Source organism: Vicugna pacos, chromosome 11, assembly GCF_048564905.1.
Source record: "Vicugna pacos chromosome 11, VicPac4, whole genome shotgun sequence".
Classification (NCBI taxonomy): domain Eukaryota; kingdom Metazoa; phylum Chordata; class Mammalia; order Artiodactyla; family Camelidae; genus Vicugna; species Vicugna pacos.
Window position 1 is genome coordinate 84,364,846 of NC_132997.1, and position 14,585 is coordinate 84,379,430.

A 14,585-nucleotide genomic window follows, 5' to 3' on the forward strand; every position below is an offset into this window, starting at 1 on the left:
CTGGGGGCACTGGCCGAGGCCGCCCCTTGCTTTGCCTACCGCGGTGCCTGTCACAGCCCCCAGCAGGTTCTGAACCTACGTCTATGAAACTCAAAGCGCGATGGTGCGGCGCCGGCTCTGCCTCCTCCGCTTCCTCCTCTTCCAGCACAGCGTGGGTCACCTCGGCTTCGTGGTGTTCCTGACACCCCACTGGCAGCCCCCGGTGATGCGCGAGTGAGTGTCTCTGCTCAATGCCGCAGAGAGCGCAGGGAGGCGCCAGCCACTTCCTCTTTCCCCGGCTGACTAACGCTCAGCGCCGGCCCCGCGCGTCCCGCTCTCCGGGGGCGTGGCCACAGCCAGAAGGGGCGGGGAAATACCCATATTCGGCCTTATATGGGCAGCCACGTCAGGGGCCGCACACTCATTCATATAAAATGCGGCGCTGTTGGCGGAATCCCCGGCTTCTGGGGCGGCGAGTGGCCGGGCCGGGCGCCTAGCGTGCGGGGCGGGAAAGAAGAGCTGAGCGGCCGCTCGGGCGCCAGACTCGGTGGGCCGACCGCAGCCCCGCGGGTCGCCCTCCCGGGCCTCGCCGCGGGCACCCTGGCTGTGGGCACCTGCGGGGCGCGCGGCGCGGGGCCGCTGGGCGGCGGTGGCGGCATGAAGGTCACGTCTCTCGACGGGCGCCAGCTGCGCAAGATGCTCCGCAAGGAGGCGGCGGCACGCTGTGTGGTGCTCGACTGCCGGCCCTACCTGGCCTTCGCCGCGTCGAGCGTGCGCGGCTCGCTCAACGTCAACCTCAACTCGGTGGTGCTGCGGCGGGCCCGCGGCGGCACGGTGTCGGCGCGCTACGTGCTGCCCGACGAGGCGGCGCGCGCACGGCTGCTGCAGGAGGGAGGCGGCGGCGTGGCGGCCGTGGTCGTGCTGGACCAGGGCAGCCGCCACTGGCAGAAGCTGCGCGAGGAGAGCGCCGCGCGCGTCGTGCTTACCTCGCTGCTCGCCTGCCTACCCGCCGGCCCGCGGGTCTACTTCCTCAAAGGTGAGCGCGTCGGGGCGGCGGTCCCCTGTCACCCTCTCCGCCTCCACGCCGGGACGGCCCCGGGCTCTGGGATACCCTTCTGGCGCCGGGCCCCTTCCTCGACCCTGGAACCCGGGAAGTTCTCCGCTGGGTCTGCATCCTGGGGCTTGACGTGCGCTAGGGAGGGCACTGCCAGTGTCAGCGCTCACAGCTTCCCCCTCCCCACCGGTTCCTCGAAAGCGCCGACAGCCTGTCGGCGGGGTGGGTGGGACTGCTTACGCAGCTGGGGGCGCTGCTTCTTAGCAGCCCGGGGAGGGGGGAGTGCCGTCGGCTCGTGCTGGGCTCGGGTCCCGTTTCCTGGCGCGGGTTTCACCGCTCTCGCTGGGGCCTGCGCTCTGAGCCGTCCTGATAGATCTGGCAGGATCAGCAGGTCGCGACCTTACCCCCCCCAGCCCCAGGGAGCGTGGCGCCGCGGTGCCCCCTGCCTCCCGCCTGGACAATTAACATACGTTAGGCTGTGTCTTCTTCGACCCTCTTGCCTTTTTGACCCTGGCGAGTCCCTCCCCTTCCTTTCCATTTCGTTTTATTGCTTTTTATTGTTCCTTGGCTTCCCCTTCTCCCCTCCTAGGCCTTTCTCTTGCTCAGTTTGGAGCTGACAGCCTTCCCACCCTTTTCACCTCCTCTCCCCCGCCCCGGGATCACCCCCTGGAGGAGTCCCGGGCCAAACCCGGCCGGCCGCTGTCTGGGTAGGAGGCGTGCTGGCTAGGCAACCAGGATTTAGGAGAGGTGCCACAGGGTGGTTGTAAAGGGAATTGCGTCGCCTTTGGTTTGAGGACCCCCCCCCCCAGAAGCTGCGTCACCAGTCTGCCCCTTACACCTGTTGGGGGAGATGATTTTGGTAGTGGTGGTGGGTGGGTGATTGACACTTAAATTTCTGGGTCACTTTCCATGACTGCTTCTGCCTTGTATTTGAGTCCTTTGTAACCTTACGAAGATTTAGCCTGCTGTACAGAGATAAGGACTCAACCCAGGTAGTGCCCCAGGGCCCTGGCAACTCTGGTGTAGACACCTCCAGATGTAACACTGATTCGGTTCAGAACTCAGATGCAGTGAGCTGAGAGAGTGAGAGCACTGTTTAAAACCGAGCAACTTGGGGAGTTTTACACACTCCAGGCCAGGAGATACCAGAGGCACACAGGCAGCTCCCATCTCTATTAGCACCTCTTGCAGACTGTCCCCTGTTGATTCCTGTTAGGGAAACAACGGGCAGAAGATGATAATCTTTCCTCTCTATTCAGCCTCAGCCTCTAGGGAATGGAAACATGGCCTCCAAGCTCTGCAGAGGTTGGCCCCTGATTTCTTTGTCTTCCTGATTTTTGGGGGGGGGTCTCCTGTTCTTAGTACAGGAAAAGCTTCTGCCTCTCCAGTAGCATGAAAGATATGTTCCAGGAAACCCCTCTTAGTCCTATTCTGCTCCCCACCCCTCTCCAAGGGGGCTATGCTAGCAGTTTAGAAGTTATTGCCACAGGAAGTAGGCAGCTCTGTAGAATCACATCTCAGGAAAATTAATGTTTAAATTTTTTAAATGAGAGTAACATAAAGTATAAAGGCTGTACTATGAAAAGTGCATATTCTGCATATCCTAGGACCCAGTTCCACTCCCCCTAGACAATGGTCAACTATTTCGTGTTCGTCTTTAGATAAATTAATTTTCCATGAGTATCTTAAAAATAGAATGATTGTGTATAGTTCCTGTTCGTGCCTCTTTCACCTAACTAGGTCTTGAGAGATTTGTCCATATCAGAGCATACATGTCCGATTCACTTTTAAACCCGTCCCCTGGTGATAGCCAGTAAGTAGGTTGCTTCCAGCCTTACTACTTGAAGCAATGTGGGAGAGTATATCTTTGTCCAGATACTTTTGCATGTGCACTTTCAGTAAAATTATGAGATTGCCAGGGCGAAAGTTATGTCCCTTTTAAAGTTCAGGAGAAATTGCTTGGTACTTACCTTTATAACAGTGCTAAACTTTTAAGTTGTTGCCAAAGAACATTATTTCTTTAACTCATGTCCAGATGAAAGTTCAGGTTTTTAATCTGGTGGCATCTCAGATCATGGGAACAGTACCTTTTACACTTCCCTCAATGTTTCCCCCACCCCCTAAAAAATCCACTAAAACGAGACGATAACCGAATGGAATTGTCAGTGGGTATTTATATAGTGTCCTTGCACTTTGTCTGCTCCTCTGGCAGTGTGGTGCTGATCGAAAGCAGAATCACTCAAAAGAGCGTTGAAGCAGTCGGAAGAATTGCCATGGCTCTTACAACTCAAGTGAGGCACCAGAGAGGAATGTTTCGCCTCTCCACCCCTCAGATGGGAGTGGGTGAAAGACAGAGACCATCTAATCTGAAGGACTCGTCCTGACCCCAACTTGAAGAGGCAGGGTGCTGTTTATCTGTTCCTCAACTACACTAAGACTCTTTGTCTGCCTGCCTTATTTTGTCAACAGGCAGGCAGGACCCAGCCCACACCCGCTCCTCCTGTCTGTCCTCCTGGGAGTCAGCTCTTAAGCACTCTATTTAAATCCAAGAGATGGGGTGGCCTTCAGGCTTCTCTTTCCCAAGCCTCATTCTAAAGTTTAAGAGGACTGGGGACTGGGCCACTCTTGCTTCAGATTCCCATCCCCTGACAATCAGTTTGTCTCCTGCAACTCAGGATGTTGAGGCCCAAGCACAGGAAGTGATCTACTGATTGAGGACACCTCTCACCTCTTCCAAGGAAGCTGTGGGTCAGTTTAAGTCTGGCATTCTGTCTGCTTCCTAGGAAGGAAGGGGGCCTAGGGCTATGGGGGGAGGGGAAACTAAGCCACAGACACCTCCATACATTCTACCTCACTGCCTGTCATCGTGACCAGGAACTTGGTCACTGTGGAGGTCCAGAAGCTTGGGGAGGGGGGCGGGCAATGGGCTGTTTGTCGAAGTGACCACAGGGGAGATTTGGTTGTGCTAAGTGGGGGCGGAGGCAGTTCCAGCAAGCTGAGAGGAAGCAGTAATGGCAAGATGACTCATTCTAGGAATTGGCTGCAGCTTCTGGGAGGGAGCTGGAGGCTGCCATGTAATCCATTAACCATTTGTCTGCTGCAGGGGTTTAAATAGCCACCATGTGGTCCATTGTGGGGTATCACAACACCACAACACCAAAGACCAAGTTAAAAGGGTGACCTCTTTGAAAAACCACATGGTCTCAGAATGCTTATTTAATTGATGATTTGACCCCAAGTGAATTCTCTGGGCAAGAAAAAGAACTGGGTTTTCTGGAGGCTCTAGGAAGTGCCTTAGGTCTCTTTGGATTGGAAACAAAGGGTTCCCCCAGGCAAGGCTGGCCTGTTCCCCAGTGGCACCTGGCATTCTGAGGCTTCGAGGCCAGTTTTTCTTTTGGTTCTTCCCCACCACATGTATGGACCTGAGAAGGGTTATTAATACACTCAAGTTTCTGTGACTTGGTCAGAGAGCAGTTTTTACCTTACATGATCCATTTGGAGAAGTTTAAATATAGCAAAGATTTTTACAGAATCATACCTGCCAGTAGTTGACTTACTGATTTGACGGCATGTGTGTGGTTGGGGGGGGAAGTTCACAAGGGGAGGGTAATAAGGAGAGAGAAATGGGGAGTGGTGGTCATCAAGGGGAGAGAGAGTTTTTATTTAAGGGAGTGAGAATTAAGTTCCAGAGGCCTCATTCCTCCAGTTTGGTTTGGAAGGTTATTAACTAGATTGATTACTCTAAATTGGGCCCATAGAGAAGATTGTCAGCAGTGTTCTTAGCACCTTGGGAGAGAGAGAAAGGGCAGGGCTGTTTTATTGCCCTGAGTTTAAACCTCATGTTAGCCCCCATTCCCATATGAATAGAGGGGATTTATAATCCAGTTTAGAGCTCATGAGCTAAGGGCAAAACAGACCAGTTTAGGAGTCTGTTTCACGAATTAATAAAATTCTGCATAATCACACCTGCATTTTAGATAGACAAGAGAGAAAGTAGCTTTCCTTTTCTGGAGAGATTTGCTTAGTATTTGTCAGATGCCAGATACATTCCCTTTCACAGTTTAAGCTGCTTCTGATAGACATCAAAAGTCAATCATTGCCTCTCTGAACTATAGCTTTTGTGTGTGTGTGTGTGTCCCATTTCTATTCTAAAACTATTACTTGTTTTGGTTCAATTGTTTTAGATGACCAGAATCTATAGTAGCTTAATATTTTTGACTGTTCCACACTCAGGGTATTGATCAATTCTTGGCATTTTCTGACAGCCTGAGAAAAATCAATGCTTACATCTGTCTTGCTTTTTTCTTGTAGGGGGATATGAGACTTTCCACTCAGAATATCCTGAGTGTTGTGTGGATGTAAAACCCATTTCACAAGAGAAGGTTGAAACCGAGAGAGCCCTCATCAGTCAGAGTGGGAAACCAGTGCTCAACATCAGTTACAGGCCGGCTTACGACCAGGTACATGGCGTGGAAGTGGCATCTTGGCTCTGGTCCCTGCGCAGCACCGTGACTTCCCCTCTCCCCACTCAGCCACGCTGGTTGGTTCTTTTGCGGATCAGGGAGTTGGCAGAGGCTTCTAGCTTTAGAGAGCCTCTGTTGCTTGCCAACTTGAGTTTCCATCCAAGAGTAAACGGGCTTCCTTCCAGCAAATAAGCTGACAAGAGCAAACGAGCCTCAGGATGCTTGACGGCTTTTGGAGGAAAAGGGAAGTGAAAGATACATTAATATTAGCTGGCCTGGGAGGTGCAGAGAAGCTTCGAAATATCAGTTTAGGTTTCTCTGAAGACGTTTCAGAGCTGACTTTCAGGCTACCTGCATTGATCTTCGTAATTGTTCATGTTTTGCAGTTTCTGCAAACCAACCTGGTACCTGTCAAGGCGTTTCTTGTTGGTATTTTTAACTGAGATGGGGCAGGAGGAACATTGGGGGAGGGTTGTAGAGAAACTACTGTTTGGATGGCTAAGCAGCCTTTCCAAAGGGTTTTTGATGCTTATAATTCCATAAATTCTGAAACCAGAGGAGAGCAAGAGATAATAGAGGATTTCTTGTGTCTGCAACATGAGTTTTCTCTTTTCCTTCAAAGAATTGTACTTTAATTAAAGGAAGGAAAAGTGGAAGGCTTGGTCATGGGGTTACCTACGATGTAGAAAGATGAGGGAGAAGCAGGCGAGGACTCAAATCTGCAGAAACCAAAGATCAAAACCCACCTTCCCACTTTACAGAGGGAAAAACTGTTATGGCTGGTGGGATGATTGATTTCGTCAAGAATCCTGCAGCAGGGTTCATGTCAGCACTAGGCCCAGAACCGCCTTCTCTTAACTCCCTGTTCTGGTTCTTTTCAGGACCCTGTTCTTTTTCCCACATGCCTTCTTTTGGAAGAAGGCCATTCTAGGCACCTGACTTGGTAGGAGGATCTTTTCAAGTTCTTCCCACAGAATAAGAACACATCCAAATCATAAGAAGGAAGATTTCTAGACGCTGCCTAAAATGCCAGCTGCCCACCACAAGCAGAGCTCTGCCCTGGGGATAACCTTCCAAGGACAGCCAAGTGGCCTTTCCTTGAAAGGGATCCTTGGTCAGGAGGAAGCCTATTAGCTTGGCAAGGTGCCAGGGTTATTATTTTGTTTGTTTTCCTTTATTAAAATTACAGTGTATGATGAACCCTTAGCTTTCAAGCCATGAGCATCCGGCTTAGCTGGATTTCTATTTTTGTTTGTTTGTTTGGGTGGTGTTTCCCCCCTCTTTTCTCAGAAAGTGAAAGAGAAATGAGAATTTGCAGGATGTTGTGAAAGCATAGCAGACCTTTGGCCAAGCAAGGACCAGGGAGGCCTTGATGTGTCTCCAGGGTTCATCTGGGGAACCCCCCAGTGTTCCTTCTTAGAAGTGCTTCTGCACTGAGAGAAGCCAGGCGAGGTCATGTTAACCTTTGGGATTTCTGAAGGCCTTTGGTGTCTTCCTCTTGAGTCTAAAGAGAAAGTTCAAAAAAAGGAAAGAAATGTGGTTTCAGGGTGTGGGGCTAAGCTCCAGAAGAAATTGGATATGATCCCAGGCCTGTGGTGTCAGCATTTTCCAGCCACTAAAGAGACGAGAGATCTATGTAGGTACATCTAAAGTGTTAAGCTCAGGGACCAGCTAATAAAAATACTGGTTGTTACTATTGTACGGTCTGTAAAATCCTGTATAACTTTCTTTCAAGTGGCCAGACTGGCCTTTGCTTTAAACACCTGACTTCTCAGGAAAGAAAAAGCAAACACCACATGCAGGGTAATTTGAGAACTGCCTGCTGCCGGCCCTCGTCCCCTGCCGCTTTCCCTGTTGTGGGTCTGCCCCTAGGTTTCCATTCCACTCTTATTCCAGGACAGGAAATAGAAACACAGGAGGCGGATGGATGATACAGGAATGGCTCCCAAAGGCACAGCCACTGTCCCCCTAGACCAGTGTTTTCCCTCTAAATCCCCAGGGGCTCCCATTGTTCGAATTATGGAACAATGGCTTTTCCTGCCACCCTGGAAATGCTGAGATGGCCAGAGCCCGACTAGCTAGCAGTTCTTTTTAGCTTTGCCTCGGGGGTAGATGGTCTCTGGTTCTAATGGGGATCCTCCTTAACTAGAAACCTGCTGTGTGGGTGGCCTCCCAAAAGGCTGAGGATGTCAGCATCTCTCACCAAAACTCAGCCCCACTTGAAGAAGAGCAGGGGTGGAGGATGCCCCTCTGCTCACGGCCTAACAGCTTTTCTTTACCTGAGGATCCTGGGTGGATCATGACTATTCTCGCTTTGGAGAAGCGTACTTTTTTGGAGGGGTGGGGCTGGAGGATCTCCCTGAGATCCAGCTGCATCTTAGGGTTCACAATGTCCCAGTTTTGATGAAAGACATTATATACAACGTCTGGATTGTGAAGAGGGGAGCTCACCTTGTTGAACACTTTTCTATTTTATCTAGAAAGAAACCAAGGCTGTCCCTGAGGTTAAAGGGCTTGCCCTGGCACTCTCAGGGCAGCTAGAACTTCCACACGGGCCTCTTGAGGCTTCCATCACAACACACGCTTCTCATCTTGTCAGCATAGGAAGGCCGCTGGCATTTCCTGCTGTTTCAATATATATATAAGAAAATGAAAATCTTGGCTGTGTGGGATTTGCTGTCATTGAGTCACAAGGCAGTGATGTAAGGTAGAGAGTTTGCCAGGACGGAGGCTTCACCCACACTCGTGAACTGCTCTGCCTCTGAACCTTCTCTACCTGGAAACCAGAAAGGGAACCTCCCACCTTAAAGCAAATAGGTTAGGTCAGGGTTGTTTTGTTCCTCTCCCAAAAGAGCCAGCCAGTCCAATATTTCCTGGTTGTCTTTTGCCCCTGCTTCCAGGGCGGCCCGGTCGAAATCCTTCCATTCCTCTACCTTGGAAGTGCCTACCATGCATCCGAGTGCGAGTTCCTTGCCAACCTGCACATCACGGCCCTGCTGAATGTCTCACGGCGAACCTCCGAGGCCTGCACGACCCACCTACACTACAAATGGATCCCTGTGGAAGACAGCCACACAGCTGACATCAGCTCCCACTTTCAAGAAGCAATAGACTTCATCGGTAGGTGCAGCCATTCCCCCTCAGCTGTTTTGGGGACCCCCCAGGTGTTCTTAGATTTCGATGTACTGATGGGGGCTCCCTTCACTGAGAAGAAAAGCGTCTTGTTTGTGCAGCCACCACAAGTTGGAGCCAAGAAGGGATGCATCTACCAAAAAGGCAGAGGGAAGGATTTGAGTTGCTATTAATAGGGGCTTTAATTTGCAAGATAAATGAATTAATATAATTTTATGGCTGGACTCACTGCCGCTCTTGTTAGTGTTTCTGGCTGGGCAGGAAGTGGGGTGCATGTGTGCGTGATGCTTCACATCAAGGAAGCAGGGGAGGGAAAAAACCACCCGAACTGTGCTTCTACGTAGGTTGAGATATTTTTAAAAGCAAACAGAAGGAATGAGAGAGCACTACTTACGCACTGAGCCCCTGGGGCTCCGGCAGCTTTCCATGGTTTTTGGCAAACTGCTTTGGGGGCAGTCTGTTTTGCATTTCAGCTAATTTTGGATTGAAGATAGCACTCTTCTCAAGCCCTGTGCTTTATGCACAGAGAAGGTGGCATATTTTTGCATCCTTTGTATATTTTGTGAGGCAGTTATCATTTACTCCATTGTGTAGACCTGGAAACCTTTGGTCCCTCTGCCTGGAGAGGACTTTGGGTCTTGGGATTCCAGCTTCTCAGTGTAGCCTGAATGGTTCTCTTTGTTTGATATCTTTTCTTCCCCATCCCTCTCCCTCAGAGGCTAGGCTAACTGTTGTGTCTCAAATTTGCGAGACCCACTCCCCATCCCTGTGGTCCTGACCCCTTTCCTTCTTTCCCTTTAAACATGCAGAGTTGTTGACACAGAGAAATGTTCTTCCTGCTTCTTGCTCTGACGGATGTTGGAGGGCAAAAGGCAGGTGTTGGGTGCAGCAATGATACTACTTAGTGCAAGGAGCCATTAAAGGGTCCCCTACCCCATCAGCCACATGCTGGGCCCTCTTGGCTCCTCGCACATGGTTTCTACTGCACAGGAAACCCTATGAAAAACTCACCAGAGGCAAAGGGCCAAGCCTGCCCTCCCTGGCCCCTGAGCCTCTAGGCTGAACTGAGTCCTTTGGAGTTGCTGAGAGGCAGCCAAAGTGATGGGTTCAGGGTGAGAAACCCTTAACTTGTTCTCCCTGTCCCCGTCCCTGGGAATGCATTGCCCTTCTCAGGCTGTTATTTAATTACCTGGATAGCTACTCAGTGAGATCATGAAACCCGCCCCCATCTGCTTCCCAGAAACCTCCCTCCCCATCTTATGTGTGCATTGTGTCTGTTTATATACATAACTGCACAAACCCACAGCTTTCTGAAAGAACATGGGATGCTTTTCCCCAGACTCCTTGGCCTGCTGAAGGAAGGAGGGGCCGAGGCCAAACCAGGCACTGACCCCTTCCGAGGGCCACATGGAAGGCAAGCCCTGAGGGGTGGAGTGGGATCCAGAAGCAACACATTGTAGGCCCTTTGCTTTCTGAGATGTGGCTTTGGGCCAATTAAAAGCTACACTACTCAGAGGCCAGTGGAGGAGCAAAGGAAAATCGGAGTCACAACCCTGTGGTCCTAGGGACTTAAGAGTCCCCTTTGAACTCACTTACAGGGACTTTCTTCTTCCTTTTGAGTCAGAGACTGTATGGGGGGCACCTTTCATGAGCTACCATGGGGTATCCTTTGGGGTTTTCACTCTGATGGGGTTCCTCTGTGACCCCTCAGAAACGTGATCTTTTTGATCTTATAGGTACATTTGCAAACTTCTTGAACTTGAGGAGGGAGGTGGGTAAGGGGGCTGACCTTTTATTTGCCCTTCAAAATCTTAAATGCTTTTGCATGCTGTGGCCTTACATAATACCAGGTACATCTAACTTCCTGTGATGTAATTGTTTCCCCACTAGCAAGAGAGGGAATTGGAAAGACTTTTTTGTGGTTTTTATTTGGTATGTAAATATATTTAACCTTTTACCTCTGCCCATTTTTGGGGGAGGAGTGGAACAGAAATGGAGGGCACCCCACCTTTTGTCATATTGAGCTAACGAATGCTAACCAATGGTGGTAGCTTTATAGCAGTGACTCCCATTGTTGTGCAAGATGGAGTTTGCCAGAGCCATTTATATCCTTCGTCTAGTAAGCGTCACTTAGCCAAGGCTATAATTAGTGGCTGTGCATTATTTATTGTATGTTTGGTTGGTGGGAATCCTTGGGGCAGAGCCAAGCATCTTGCCCTGTGACAGCCAAACAAGGGTGGCCGGGGAGACTGGAAGGCCTCTACCAGGATGTGGGCTAGGTCATCGCCTTTAGAATCAAACCCCCAGAGACAAATTGCTTCTCTGAGTCAGTCTTTGAGCCTGGGACCCTCTCAGAAAAATGTGGATGCCCAGTAAAAACTTACATGCAATCTCAAGGATTTTCCAAAGACCTCTTGAAACCCATCCTATCCGTAGAACCCAAGTTAAGATGGCATCCCCAGGAAGCAGGTTATGCCAGGTCTAGCGCCTCTAGTGGCAGAACCTGTGCAAGAATCCTGAAGAACTGGGAAGCAGCTCTAAGGGTTGTAAAGGTCCTATGGAAGTATAGACATCATTGGGAGACCCCAAAAGCTCTATCCTCACCAGTGGGGATTAAAGTCTGGCAGCAGACTCATGTGGGAACATACCATAGCAGTTAAGGAGGCAGACCGTTTGATAACTAGGTCTCTTTTTTTAAAACTCCTTTAATTAAACCAATTGTCTTTGGGTTCCAATCCCAACTCATTCCCACTGTTTTTCCTTTCTTCCAGACTGTGTCAGGGAAGAGGGAGGTAAGGTCCTGGTCCACTGTGAGGCTGGGATCTCCCGCTCGCCCACCATCTGCATGGCTTACCTCATGAAGACCAAGCAGTTCCGCCTGAAGGACGCCTTTGATTACATCAAGCAGAGGAGGAGTGTGATCTCGCCCAACTTCGGCTTCATGGGCCAGCTCCTGCAGTATGAGTCTGAGATCTTGCCTTCCACGCCTACTCCCCAGGCTCCCTCCTGCCAAGGGGAGGCAGCCGGCCCTTCGTTCATAGCCCATTTGCAGACACTGAGCCCCGACGTGCAGGGTTCGTACTGCACATTCCCTACCTCGGTGCTGGCACCAGTGCCCACCCACTCGACGGTCTCAGAGCTCAGCCGGAGCCCCATGGCCACAGCCACATCCTGCTAAAACCGGGATAGAGGAGCCAGCCCAGCCCCACGAACAACTGTGATTTTGTATTTTGACTCACTGACATTTCATACCTGTGCAATACTGAAGACCTCACTCTGTCCCGCTGCCCCGATGGGACAATGAGTGGTCACCAGGTTTGCAAACAAACTTCAGACTGATCTCGGGGATAGGTTCTCGGGACCGAAGGAAGGCCAAGCCATTACAAGAGCACCCACGTGCTGACTACTGTACTTCCGGAACCCCTGCCCTCAGGACTGCCCGGTCTTTGCACCTCGAAGTTCGCCTTTTCATTTCAAGCATAAGGCAATAAATACCTGCAGCAACGTGGGGGAAAGCAGTCGCTAGACCAGGAGGAAAGGCAGTAACAAAGCCAGTTCACCTTGAAGGAAGCACAATTTCCACCTTACGTTTTTAACTTTGGCAGCCTCGGGATCTGTCTGTGTTGCTTCAGGGCATAAGCTGATCTGGTCGCCATCTAGTCGGGAAAGTAACCCTACAGGGCTTTAGGGAACACAGCGTATATGCCGATTTGAACCCTCATAGGTTTTCAAGACTCCATCCTGAGTCCAGTGGAGTCAGCTGGGTGAAGTAGATGGTAACAGCCTGGTTTCCCTCCCGCTGTGGGTTCTTCCCTGACTTTGGACTTCGGCATGATTCTTACTCATACTTGAACCTTTCTCGTTGCACCTCTCCTCAAAGCAACTCTTGTGTTATTTGAAGAGTTCTTTAGACCATAGACCAAAAATCACCCCTTTGAGGTGGTGGCAGTAGGTGCCAGGAGAGAAAGGGTACCTACTGCCTGGGTCAGTGGCATTGAGACGGTCATCACCCCAGCTTGCTGTCCTTACATGTGCTTGTTTTGTCTCTGGTGACACGTGTTTTCCTCCCTGCCCCTGGGGGTTGTCTTCAAGCTGTTGACTTCTGGGATTTGCAGATTTCTCAATGTGGTACTACTTCTTTTTTTGTCTGTAGGTTATTTCTCCAGGGGAAAAGGCAATAATTTCCTAAAATCCATATGAATGTGAAGAAAAGCAGTATGTTACTGGTTGTTGTTGTCATTGTTGTTGTATGTTTTTTTTTATAGTGCAAAATAAAAATAGTAAAAAGAAAAAAGCGCTTCTTCATGTTGGTGAGTTGGGCAGGGATACATTGAGGTGGGGACCCAGCCTGCCTCACTGGGTTTTACTTCCAAATGAACCCCAAGGGTGTGCAGCTGGAGGCATGAGGCTGTGCATTTGCTCACAAGCTTGCAATCTTGAAAATGATACAGAATAGTGCTTTCCAACCGAGAGGCTTCCCTGAGCACGCTTGCAAGACAATTCCTTAGGCGCAGTCTACATGGAGAACATCCGCCTGTTCTGGGCTCTTCACTTCCATGAGCCCCAGGGAAAGAGTCCAACTCGAACCTCAGCTTCTTCATGTATGAAATGGGTGAACTGAGCTAGATGATCCTAAAAGTCCCTTAAATCTCTAGGCCCTTGATTCCAGCCAACCTGAGGTCAGCTTCCTCCCTCCAAGCTGGTGGTCAGCCTCTGCCCTCCAGTCCCTGGCATACGGCAGACATTCAGAAAAGTTTGGGGAAATGACCAAGGGACAAATAAGTGAACTAGGTGAAGGTTCACCTTAAGGACCTGTTCTCCCTATTTATACCCTTCGGAATTAATTTTTCCAGATAATACCCTCAGGAGTTCCTATGTAAACCCCTCGATGAGTGGGTTTAAATCCAAGGCTGAATCAGCTTGCCTTCTGAATAATCTCTGTGTGGTGTTGGAAGGAAGGGGCTTATCCCAAGGCTTGTGCCTCTGCTCCAGCCTAACTCTCGAGGCCCCTGTTTTCTAATCGGGGGGAACTGGAAACTGGCTGGGATTTATATCATCACAGATGCCTGACACAAGGATTCCAATCCGTACCCCTTGATTACTGGGGGCCCAAAGAGGCCTCCAGCTCCCTCCACAGGTGCCATGTCAGCAAATAGCAAGAAGGCAGCTGAGCCCAGGGTAGCCCAGCTCTTTCTAAACGTCTCACCTCAAAGGATTTGCTTGAGGTCTTGCTTCCCACACAACTTTCTTTTCCCACAGGGTCCTTGGAAAGTCCTCAGATAAGAATGTCACCCAGACTGGGGAGGCTGCATTTCTTTCAGCCTATACCCCTCACCTGCATAATCCAAGCAGGGCTTCCAGGGGAAGAAAGTGGAGTGAAGAGCACTGTACAGGGAAGGAGAAGTCCTGAGTTCTAACCCTCACTCGGCCCCTAACTCCACTGCTTCGGTGCTAATCTCTAACCTCGCTGGACCAAACTTCAGGGCTTGGTCGACCTGATGCCTGAGGTCTCTGCCTGGTTTCCCATCTCTGAACTTCCTTTCACCTTTGGAGTGTGTCCCATTGTGCGAGCCAGTCCAGGTGCTGAATGGCTGAAGGGGCCTTGAGAAGGGAGAGGCAGGGAGGGAGAAGCTGGGTGCAGGCTGGGTGATGTGCTAAGCCGCGTCCCACTTGCTGACATTTGCTTTATTGCATTAAAGTCTTTCTCTGAAGGGTGAGTAAGTCCTCTAAATCAGGCATATGAGGATTGCTCATAAGCCAGTGAGTCACTGGAGGGTAAGCCAAGTGAAGCCCCACAGCTGGGGATGGCTCTGTAACTCTCACTCCCTTAATAGTCTCCTCATTAATTACACCTCCATTTTCACCCAGACCAACTTTACACTGGCTTTCAGTGCCAGGTGGGGAATTAAAGTGGTGTTGTCCAGGTCCTTCATTCCCCAGGTTTTGAAGAAACACCT

The 14,585-nt window shown here is 50.5% G+C and overlaps 1 protein-coding gene across 1 annotated transcript; it reads left to right on the forward strand.

Moving 5' to 3' along the window:
• Positions 1-421: 421 nt before the first annotated feature.
• DUSP5 (dual specificity phosphatase 5) lies at positions 422-12,924 on the forward strand. Its single transcript, XM_072971863.1, has 4 exons — positions 422-1,015; positions 5,345-5,493; positions 8,397-8,616; positions 11,400-12,924. Exons 1-4 carry the CDS (start codon positions 637-639, stop codon positions 11,804-11,806), a joined length of 1,155 nt encoding a protein of 384 aa, XP_072827964.1. The 5' UTR covers positions 422-636; the 3' UTR covers positions 11,807-12,924.
• The last annotated feature ends 1,661 nt before the right edge of the window (positions 12,925-14,585 follow it).

What these genes read in the sequence shown, in the direction of transcription:
- DUSP5 (XM_072971863.1), top strand. Translation starts at nt 637, where the DNA reads ATGAAGGTCACGTCTCTCGACGGGCGCCAGCTGCGCAAGATGCTCCGC. An exon ending in ACAGGCCGGCTTACGACCAG is followed by an intron (nt 5,494 to 8,396) that starts GTACATGGCGTG and finishes CCCTGCTTCCAG; the next exon opens with GGCGGCCCGGTCGAAATCCT. An exon ending in AGAAGCAATAGACTTCATCG is followed by an intron (nt 8,617 to 11,399) that starts GTAGGTGCAGCC and finishes CCTTTCTTCCAG; the next exon opens with ACTGTGTCAGGGAAGAGGGA.